Genomic DNA, 10,215 nt, shown 5'->3' with positions numbered 1-10,215 from the left:
CTCTGTTTCCTCTGTTTCTCATCAACAATTGTGTAGTAGTGAATAGTAATAATATGAAAATAAATAATTTTTTTTAAAAACAAAAATTGGGACTTCCACTAGAATGCGCGTGGGGATGAATTACCGTTTTCCCGTTCCTGTCTCATGAAGATCTCACAGAAATAATAATCATAATCTCATTCATTATGCCTGCAATCATTGTTCTTGGTTGCCTCACACGCATGCCCATGGCCCCCTCAACCCTTCTCCTCTCCTCTCTCTCTCTCCCCTTTATAAATCTCTTCCACCATTCCCTCACCTTAGACATCTTCACTTCCTCACCAAACTCTCTACTTAATTTGTCTCTGTTAAGCTTCTTAATTTCATGGCTCTTTCTGGGTTTGAAGGTTTTGAAAAACGCCTAGAACTCCAATTCTCCGGTGATGATCCGATGATCGGTATCGGACTCCGACGACTTGATTTTGAATCAATTGAAGAAGTGTTAGATGCTGTACAATGCACAGTCGTATCAGCCGTTGGTAACCATTACTTTGATGCCTACGTTTTATCAGAATCAAGCTTATTTGTTTACCCTACAAAGATCGTCATCAAGACCTGTGGAACTACCCATCTCCTCAAATCAATCTCTCCACTCTTGTCTCATGCTCATCATATGGGTCTCCGTGTATGTGGTTGCAGATATTCTAGAGGTAATTTTATATTCCCTCAAGCTCAACCTTTCCCTCACACAAGCTTTAGAGAAGAAGTTATGTACTTAGAACAAAGCTTGCCTAGTAATCTTTGTTACAGAAAAGCTTGTGTTATGCCTTCTAAGTTGCCATCACAGTACACATGGCATGTGTATTCTGCAAGTGATGAGCATCATGTAGTTGTGGAACAAATGCCTGAGCTGTTCACTATAGAGGTGTGTATGACAGAGCTTGATCGTGTGCTTGCTCGGAAATTTTACCGGCGGCCTGGAGATGGTAACTCCGGCGACGTGGCTGGAAGGGAGATGACTGCATTGACGGGTATTGGAGACATCAATCCTGGTGGACTTGTATGTGATTTTGCATTTGATCCATGTGGGTATTCCATGAATGGTATGGATGGGACCCGCTATTCCACGATACACGTGACCCCAGAAGATGGGTACAGCTATGCAAGTTTCGAGTGTGTGGGGTCCACCGAGGATGATCGAGAAGAAATCGGAGAAATGTTGAAGAAGGTGGTACAAGTGTTCCGGCCGGCGACGATGTCAGTGTCGATAACCACATGTGTGAGTCAAGATGTGTGGACACGTGTCAAGAATGCTGTTGAGTCAGTTGGATTGAGTTGTCGAAGTTGTGTGGTGGATGAGTTCCCGGCGGCAGGTAGTGTTGTGTTCCAAACGTTTATGACTCGCCGGAAGTAGTAGCCGGAGTTTGATTTATTTTTAAAGTAGCTAGACATGGATGATATTCTAGGGGGAAGAAAAGGGATTCAAGGGGGAAGAAAAGGGAGGGAGTAGGTTAGTAGGGTTTAATTAGATGTGCAATTCTTGTTGGGGAAAGAAGGATGGAAGGAATGGGTGTCATGAGATCATGGATGACAGAAGATGATGATGATGATGTGGAATTACTGCATGTATGGATGGGTATGATGGCTTGACATTAGAAAGAGAGAGAGAGAAAGAGGTAAAATGGAAAGGAAGAGAAGGAGATGATGTAGAAGTTTGAATGGGTGGGATCTTCATGATAATGCACCCCACTTAGGTGTGTCACGCCTAAGATTTTTGAGGACTTAGAGAGAGAGAGAGAGAGAGAGAGAGAGATGTTTAGTGGGAGGAAGTGAAGTGACGCTGTTGAATGGTTTTTTTTTTTTTTCCTTCTTTTCTTACTCCCTCCCTTATCTCTTTGTCTTATAAAAGGTTAAAGGATTATATACTCCTCTGTTTTTTTTAGTTCCCTTCTATGTGTCATTTGTCTTCTCTCTCTCTCTCTCTCTCATATTCATATTCCCTTTCTAAACTTTCAATGAAGCTCAGGATTCTATTCAGATGATCAAACCTGAAGAAGTCTAAAATCAGAATCTATGTTTTTTATTTTTTTGTTGTCTTAAGATTTCTATATTTATGTTATGGACTGATAAATTGACAGTCTAATTAATTTATAATAATCATATTTGATCCATGATTTTATATGTAAAGAAGCTAAGTATGGATATTTTTTTCCCTTACAAATTGGTTTAAGTCATGGTTTCAAGATCGGGATTGAATTGATTTATTCAGATTGGAATCGGCTGAGACTTGATCCTAACTCTGACATATCTATAAGCCATTTCTAGGGCCTTTAAGGTAGAATCTGGCCCATTCCGATCCGGTTCCTGACTGATTTAGGCTCATCCGAATGGAATTCAATTGGAATCGTATCCAGATATATGGTGATTCCATATTTGAATGTTGGTTTATGTACTGCCTTTGCATCTTGAAATCATGTTTAGAAGTGGATCTCAATCTTATTACAGCCTTACTGCCAAGAAACAATGCTTATTATGGTTTGCTAATTCCAAGACAGATTAGATTATGCTTCTGTCTGAGTTGTGAATGAATGACATTGTCGTAGTATTGCCCTTTAAAACATATCAGGAAATTTTTTTTGGTAAAAATGATGGCCACGCTGCCATATCATGAGTCTCTCACGCACTCTTTTACTTGACAACTCTCTCTTACCTTCTTATAAAAAAAGACACTCTCTCTTACCTGTCATATGAGAGTATGACACATTGAGACCCCCCCCATACACGAACCATGCGACATCCAAAAAAGATATAGGGAAACAGATCCTGTCAGGCTGTAAGGAGCCTGCGTTCATACAGGACCACGTGAAATAACACCCTACTCCTCTTGAAATGGAAAAAAAAAAAAATATTCTACCGTGTTTGATGTTCCTGTATGGCTGTACGTACTCTTATTGGTCTTATGCTTGTGCAGGAGTCACACAACCTAACGAAGTCATAGTTAGGATGAATAATTATCACCTTCAATTCGTGGGCACCTTGAATTCCTTCAATTCCTCTAATAGGGGGAAGTGGATCCCACTTTGGGCAGTGTTTTCGGGCAGGGGGTAGGGTGATCATTTCCACCCCATGTAAGGAATTGAAGGGGACAGCAAATTGGAGGGGATAACGATTCTGATGAGGACATCAATATAGATGAAATTTTTTATTTTATTTGGAGAGAGCGATAATTTGGTGGAAAATTATCTACTCCATTTTCTGCCCGTTCCATTTCCTATTTCTCTAAGTGCCTCTAATAAAAGGGGTGGATCCCATCTGGGTGGGCAGTATGGTTGTTTTGCAGGGGTAGAGTGGTCATTTCCGCCCCCTTATTTGAAGACCTTGGGGAAGTGGAACTGCCCGAGAATTGGAGCCCATAATGATCCTGTACATTATGTGTCATGCGACTAGAAAGCGTTTTTTTTTTCCGAAACAGGAAAAAAGTGACAATGCCAACAAACACCTGGGCCAGCCAGATGGGGGAACTGAACCCACCATTTGATTGGGCCCATTAGAGGATTTCAGGCCCCAACATGCTCCACACTGGGAAGTGGGAACCCACCAATCAACCATTTGTCTCCTTTTCTCCAAACCCATCATAACAATCAAAAGGGTTCCGACGGTCAAGATCATCCAATCAACTTTTGGCATGGTGAAACACTTACTTAAATGTCTGGGACCCACCATTAAATGTACCCCATCTATGCATTGAATCCATCATAGTTTTTTATGATAATCTGATGCAGTTGATGTCTAGATAGGTTGTGGTTCTAAATTGGTGATATCCAGAGGCTACAGACGCAATTGGAAGGGAGTAAAATGTAGGCAAATAGTTTAAACAACCCACTACCCACTTCCAACCAAGAGGACAAAATTTCCCTACACCAACAATATATATATATATATGGGCCCATCGGCACCGTCCAGAACAAGAGTTGTAGTAGCCCAACCTATTATGGGTTAGTTTTTGTACACTTAAAACCCATGAGTTATCTAGAGACCTATTGACTTGGAGCCCAAACATGCTGTCAGGACCCTTTTTAGTCTGGACTTGCATCTCTCATCCTGAAACCCCTGATTCAACAAACCCTGAACTGAACCTTCCATTAGGGTTTGGGGTGGGAGATGGAGAACGGAGATAGAGAGAGCCACAACAATCATATGGTTCAATAATCCAATGTAGAAAGGGACATTTTATCACCTGCATTATTTATTCTATGTTCTCATGCCTTGAGTTGTTTGTTATAAAAAGCTGAATCTGATGGAGATATTAAAGGCATAAGGGTTCGTAATCGTACTCCATCTATTACACATCTCTTATTTGCGGATGATAGTCTCTTATTTACTGAAGGGAAATTAGGTGAATTATATGCTTTAAAGTCATGTTTATCTACCTATTGTAAGACATCTGGCTAAGAGATTAACTTGAAAAAGTTTTGCATAACTTTTTCACCAAATACTCATCCAAGGATCAAGAGATAGTTCTCCAGAATTATGAAAGTTCCTTATGGTTCTGGACCTAAAAAGTATTTGGGGCTTCCTACTGATTTTGGGGCTTCAAAGTCTACTTTATTTCAAGACCTCTCTGATAGAGTGCGCCAAAAAGTACAAGGTTGGAAGTCTAGGCTTTTATCTCATGTTGGTAAGGAGGTGTTATTGAAGTCAGTGGTTTTTTCTATGTCTAATTATGCATGTATGCATTTTAAATTATCAACTTCATATCATAAGTCTTTACGCCAAATGGCTTCGAATTTTTTCTGGGGTGATCCTGATGGACGACCAAAATTGCATTGGATTTCTTGGGACCGCCTTTGTTTGTCAAAGGAGAATGGTGGTTTGGGCTTTCAAGATTCATCTCTTCATAATAGTGCTCTACTTTCCAAGGCAGCATGGTTTGGGCTAATCCTAATAGCCTTATATTTCGGTCTTTGAAGGCTATTTATTTCCCACACATTGATTTTTTGCAAGCTACATGTGGACATCGACCTAGTTGGGAATGGAGGAGTCTTATGGAGGGGAAGCGAGTCTTGGCTGAAGGTTTATGTTGGAGGATTGGAATTGGTACTGATATTGATAAATGGCATGATGCATGGGTTCCTACTTTGGCAGCCTATAAGGTTACCACACCTTATACGAATATGACATGACCTTCAAAGGTCTCAGACCTTATTGATGAAGAGAGTAGAACTTGACGCTGTGATTTACTATCAAATTATTTTCATGATGTTGATATACAAGAAATTAAGAAGATCAATCTATCTCTGTTTCCACAACCGGACAGACTTTAATGGATGGGTAGCAGGAATGGTGTTTTCATCGTTCGAAGTGCTTATCATCTCCTCTCTAATAAGGAGAATGCTTGACATTTACCGGTAACATCTTCTTCAATGCTACATGACGGGAGTTTGATCCCCACTACTGTTTGGAAATCCATCTGGACCTGTACAACTATACCCAAGATTCAACGGTTTTTGTGGCGGACTTGTCCATGTGGTCTTGCAACAGGTGATGCATTTACTCGACGTAATGTCCATGTTGATCCATTGTGTAGTCACTGTGGTGAATGTGAAACAATTTCAAATATTCTCTTGGGTTGTTCTTATGCTAGAGTGGTGTGGTTCGGTAGTCCTCTTGGCTTTGTTGCTTCATCAGGAGATATCTCTCTTTCAGATTGGATTTCAAGTTGGCAAAAATTCTCTATCATGGGGAAGAAGGATTCTCGATCATTGATAACCCTGTGTAGCTTTATTTGTTGGTATTTATGGTTATCGCGTAATGATCTTGTGTTTGGGTGTAAGATATGGCAACCTTGTGATGTGATTTCAGCTGTAGTTAATGTATTTCAGGAGTTTGCTTCCGTTCATTCTGTTACTGTTCTTAGTCCTCCATCCACTTCATCAATACTACAACGATGGATAGCACCAACTGTTGATTCTGTTAGGTGCAACTGTGATGCTAGTTTATCCTTGGATTCATGCAAATCGGGGATCGATTTTATTTGCAGAAGTCACAGTGGACTGCCATTGTTTGCTGTGTTAGATCCAGTTTCATTCTCTGATATTTTGGTTGGTGAGGCTATTGCTGTTCGAAAGGCTATGTTGGAGATGATTGCAAATGGCTACGTGCGAGTAATGGTAGAATCTGATAATTCAAATCTTGTTATATACATCAGAGATGGTGGAAGGACGTCTCCATTGATGATTCGTGTGATTATTGAAGACATCATCCAACTATCTTCTTTCTTTGTATCTTGCAGTTTCACTTTTCCACGAGAAATTAACAGCATGGCTGACTCCTTGGCTAGGAGAGCCTTGTCACTTACATGCGTGACTAATTGACCTATATCCACTCCATGGTTGCGAGAGATGTGTTTCTCCTCCTTACCATGAGTTTGCATGTCTTATCTAATAAAGACTTGTTTACCAAAAATTTTAAAAAAAAAAAACTAGTAAAATTTGGTAATCACTTCCCTAGATACTTGTATTCCAATATGTTTCTACCAAAAAAAGTATTCCAATATGTAAAAATTTCCTACACAATTCTTAGGATGGCTTACCTAAACAGTTATAAAAATTTACCACGTGGCAGATCATATGGGGTCTAAATTCTGTGGATAAGTGGACCCTTAGGGTCTAGCTACCTACATGTCAAGTTTCAGCCAAATCGGAATTTACCAAGTGGCAAGTTAGAGCTTGGACAATATAGGATGGAAGAATGCATAGTGATAGTCGGAGTATCGTAGGCATGTATGTATATACATAGGAATTCATGCCAAAATACGGGAGGGTATTTTGATTCCATTATGCTCTGAAATTTGACATCGTGGCTAATCCAAACCATGTACTCCGTATACATTCGTTGGAATTACCATGTTATTTGTCCACATGGCCCAAGACGGTGTTTAGGAAGCCCTATCAAAAAATGAGGGTATTAAATGGTTTCAATATCATAAATCAGCCAAGTAATAAATAGTTTTGATATAAATAGTTTTAAACGGTTTCGGTTAAATAGTTTTTATGGATTTTGTTGCCTGTTATAGTCAATAGTTTTGGGCCCAAATGAGAATAGAGCCATTTTTTAAGCCCAATAAAGAATTTTGATGCTGCTAGACTTGAGAACCGTGGCATCTACGCTGAAATTGCAATTAATAAAAAAAAAAAGAAAAGGCTGGGTCCCTGCGATTGTATTGTAAGCTAGCTAGTGTTCATTGTGTCTATCTCTCCCTTCTCCACTTTGTAATGACCCATGCCCCATTGATACCTCATCCCGCTCCTTCATTGGTGTCACCCACTAATTTACTGCACACGGGTGATGTGCCTATCTTTTCCCCAAAACAATTAAATAATTTATATAGTGTAAACCCACTACAAAACCCTAAAGAGCATATATAGAATGCGAGGATCAACCAGTTTTCTAAATCGATTTAGTACATTTAATCGGTTCAATAGCATATCAGATTGAATCGTTTTAACCAGCTCAAAACAGACAGTTTAAATAGTTTTCCCTTCTTAAAACTAAAACTGAACTGAACCAATTAATAAACGGACTATCCGTTCTTGTTTAAATGGTTGGATTCAGTTTCGTTAAACGGTTTTGATTTGCAATTCACACCGTTACCAAAATAAGGCTATGAAAGGGCTATTTTCCCATTTCAATAATATTGCATTAATTATTCAAATAAAATAAGCCAAATATTCCTTGGTTTGCCACATGTATTGGTGACATGGCAATGTTAACTATTTGATGTCTAGGAAATGATCTAAATGTGAATATATGACTATTTTCATGGGTAAAAATATATGGAGAGAGAGAGAGTTTCCCATGACGTCACTGTAGGGAGGAATATGCACGTGACACCCATGGCCAATGGTGTAAATTGGTCCGATTTCAGGTAATGGGTTATGATCCTCAGGGATCAAGACCATAACTTATCCAATTATCTAATTGGTTCCAAACCTGAGATTCAGAATCATTTAACAATGGGTGGGTCGGTTTGGATTCCTAATTGGTTCTAGGCACCATCATAATGCCTAAAATGAAAAAATAATTTTATAAAAATACAAATAACCAAATATCAATTCTTAAATATACAATAATCAAACATTCATTTCTAAGCATACAAATAATGAACCATTTATTCATAAGCATACAAATAATCAAATATCCATTCACAAGCATACAAATAAAGATTTAGGTTTTCCTAGGAGCGGTGCCACCGCCTGTGCTCTTTTTCTTCTTTCCATTGTCGGTTATTTCTTCATATGACTTTCTTTTTCAGATCATGATCGATGGTTCTTGTTAGGGGTGCTTTACTTGGTTTATGATTTGGCCGCCCTCAAAATACGAAGAAGATCCTAACCTTCTACTGCTGCTTTGCTCGCTTTTGATCTATCTATGAATTAAAGGTTCGGGCGCCGGCTGGTTTCTTGAACGAAATCTCTTTTGATCGTTGTTATCGGCCGAGTTCCTTGTTTCTTGTCCTAAAAGTTTTCTTAGTTTTACCCAGTTTGCATCATTCGGTTTCTTGACAGAAACCCCTCTCCGTCATTTGTGCGTGTTTTTCTCCGCCGCCGTTTATACGTGTCATTTCTCCGCCGTTTGGGCGTGTCTCTTCTCCGCCATTTGTGCTTGTACTACTTCTCTTCTCCTTCTCTGCTCCGTTCACCATGATCCTTGGAACCATCGGTGACAATACCGACGATGTTGACGATGATGACGATGAACCCACCCCTTTTTTCAAGGTTCATCATCGCCCCGCCTTTTTCGTTTTCTTTGTTTGTCTGTTTGCAGGTGTTGTTGACCCAGGTGCTGGTGGTACTGAGTTTATCGTCGACTCAGAAACTCCAGCCGTCGTTCAACCTTCACCATACCTCTCTTATCGCCGAACGAATCTCCACTCGCCGATCCAGCAGATCTTCGCAGATCTGTTCGAAAGTAGGCTGTGGCAACGTTTCAGATGGTTTTTTAACTGTCTATCGAAGCTCCACTCGTCGATCCAGCAAAACTTTGTCTCTCTAGCAAATCTGTTTGAAAGTAGACTGTGGCAGCGTATCGGCACGCATGGGAAGTCTGGTGTTTTTGGTTTGTTCGGCACGTATGGTCCCCCCTCTATTGACATGTATGTGCATGCACTTATCTTTAGCTGTGTCTATAGCTTTTTCTCTAGGGATATGGTTGTATTCCATCCCCTACTCTGGATGATCCACTCAATGGCATGTGAGACCGGGTCAATTTCCACTCCTTGGTTTTGGATATCGTAGATCCATACCTTGTGTTTATCATGCTCTCTATCTATCTTATGTATTTTGTTTTCCTTTGTTTGGTATTGGGCGCGCATGAATGAATAGCCTTCTTTTCTACCAAAAAAACAGCATACAAATAAAAATATGAACCAAATTCTTGAAAAAAAAATCTCTATTTTTAAGTATACAATTAAATTCATATTACCTAGGGGTGCAAGTTTGGCCTTGTCGGCCCGAACCCATCCTGAGCTCGCCCTAAGCCCGAACAGGGCCTGGGCTGAGATATTTGGCCTTGAGGGCGGGTTAGGGCTGAAAATTTCTGACCCTGAGTGAGGGTCGAGTTGGGCCAGGGTTGAGGCCTCGGGCTAAGCCTGGCCCGGCCCTATTTTAAGTTATACTATAAAATATATATTGCTATAATATATATATTATAAACTTTAAACGTCACCCACATTGTGTTATATAATATATTATATATGAAGACAATAAGTGATATAATACATTTTATTATAGTGTTATTTTATGTAAAATTGATAATTTTCTCCCCGACCCATTCCAATCCATGCATTTCCTTCCCCCTCTCCATGATCAGGGCTAATTAGGGTCAGCCCGACCCGATCCTGAGGGCAGGTCAGGGTTGGATTTTTCTGGCCTTGAGTCAGGGTCGGGTCAGGTCCCAACTAAGGAGGCTTAGGGTTGGGTTAGGGTTCTATAAAGCCCAGCCCAACCCAGCCCTCTTGCAGCCCTAATATCACCTACACCAAACATATGATAAAATACAAATTTAAAATAGATGTCGGTGATTCCGTTTTTGATTAATCCCAAACTGATCTTTTGGTTCTTATCCCATTTACTAATCGATTCCAAAATTTAGATTCAAAATCAAACCAATAAGTTAATAGGTGGATTGATTTCAATACTGTTCCTAAATTGATACCCTTACCCTTGCCGTCCTGCA

The 10,215-nt window shown here is 39.9% G+C and overlaps 2 protein-coding genes across 2 annotated transcripts; both read left to right on the top strand.

Annotated features, from left to right (window-relative positions):
* Positions 1–358: 358 nt before the first annotated feature.
* On the top strand, positions 359–1,442 carry LOC122669121 (S-adenosylmethionine decarboxylase proenzyme 4-like). The gene has a single exon (XM_043865800.1). It carries the CDS (start codon positions 365–367, stop codon positions 1,391–1,393), a length of 1,029 nt encoding a protein of 342 aa, XP_043721735.1. The 5' UTR covers positions 359–364; the 3' UTR covers positions 1,394–1,442.
* Positions 1,443–5,717: 4,275 nt separating this feature from the next.
* On the top strand, positions 5,718–6,353 carry LOC122668447. Its single transcript, XM_043865011.1, has one exon. The coding sequence runs from the start codon at positions 5,718–5,720 to the stop codon at positions 6,351–6,353; it is 636 nt and encodes a 211-aa protein (XP_043720946.1).
* The last annotated feature ends 3,862 nt before the right edge of the window (positions 6,354–10,215 follow it).

Source organism: Telopea speciosissima, chromosome 7 (assembly GCF_018873765.1).
Source record: "Telopea speciosissima isolate NSW1024214 ecotype Mountain lineage chromosome 7, Tspe_v1, whole genome shotgun sequence".
NCBI lineage: Eukaryota > Viridiplantae > Streptophyta > Magnoliopsida > Proteales > Proteaceae > Telopea > Telopea speciosissima.
Note: the sequence above shows the minus strand (reverse complement) of the source record. Positions and strands in the feature narration are given on the sequence as shown.

Excerpts from the sequence above, each read along its gene's own strand:
- LOC122669121 (XM_043865800.1), top strand. The coding sequence starts at position 365 with ATGGCTCTTTCTGGGTTTGAAGGTTTTGAAAAACGCCTAGAACTCCAA.
- LOC122668447 (XM_043865011.1), top strand. The coding sequence starts at position 5,718 with ATGGGGAAGAAGGATTCTCGATCATTGATAACCCTGTGTAGCTTTATT.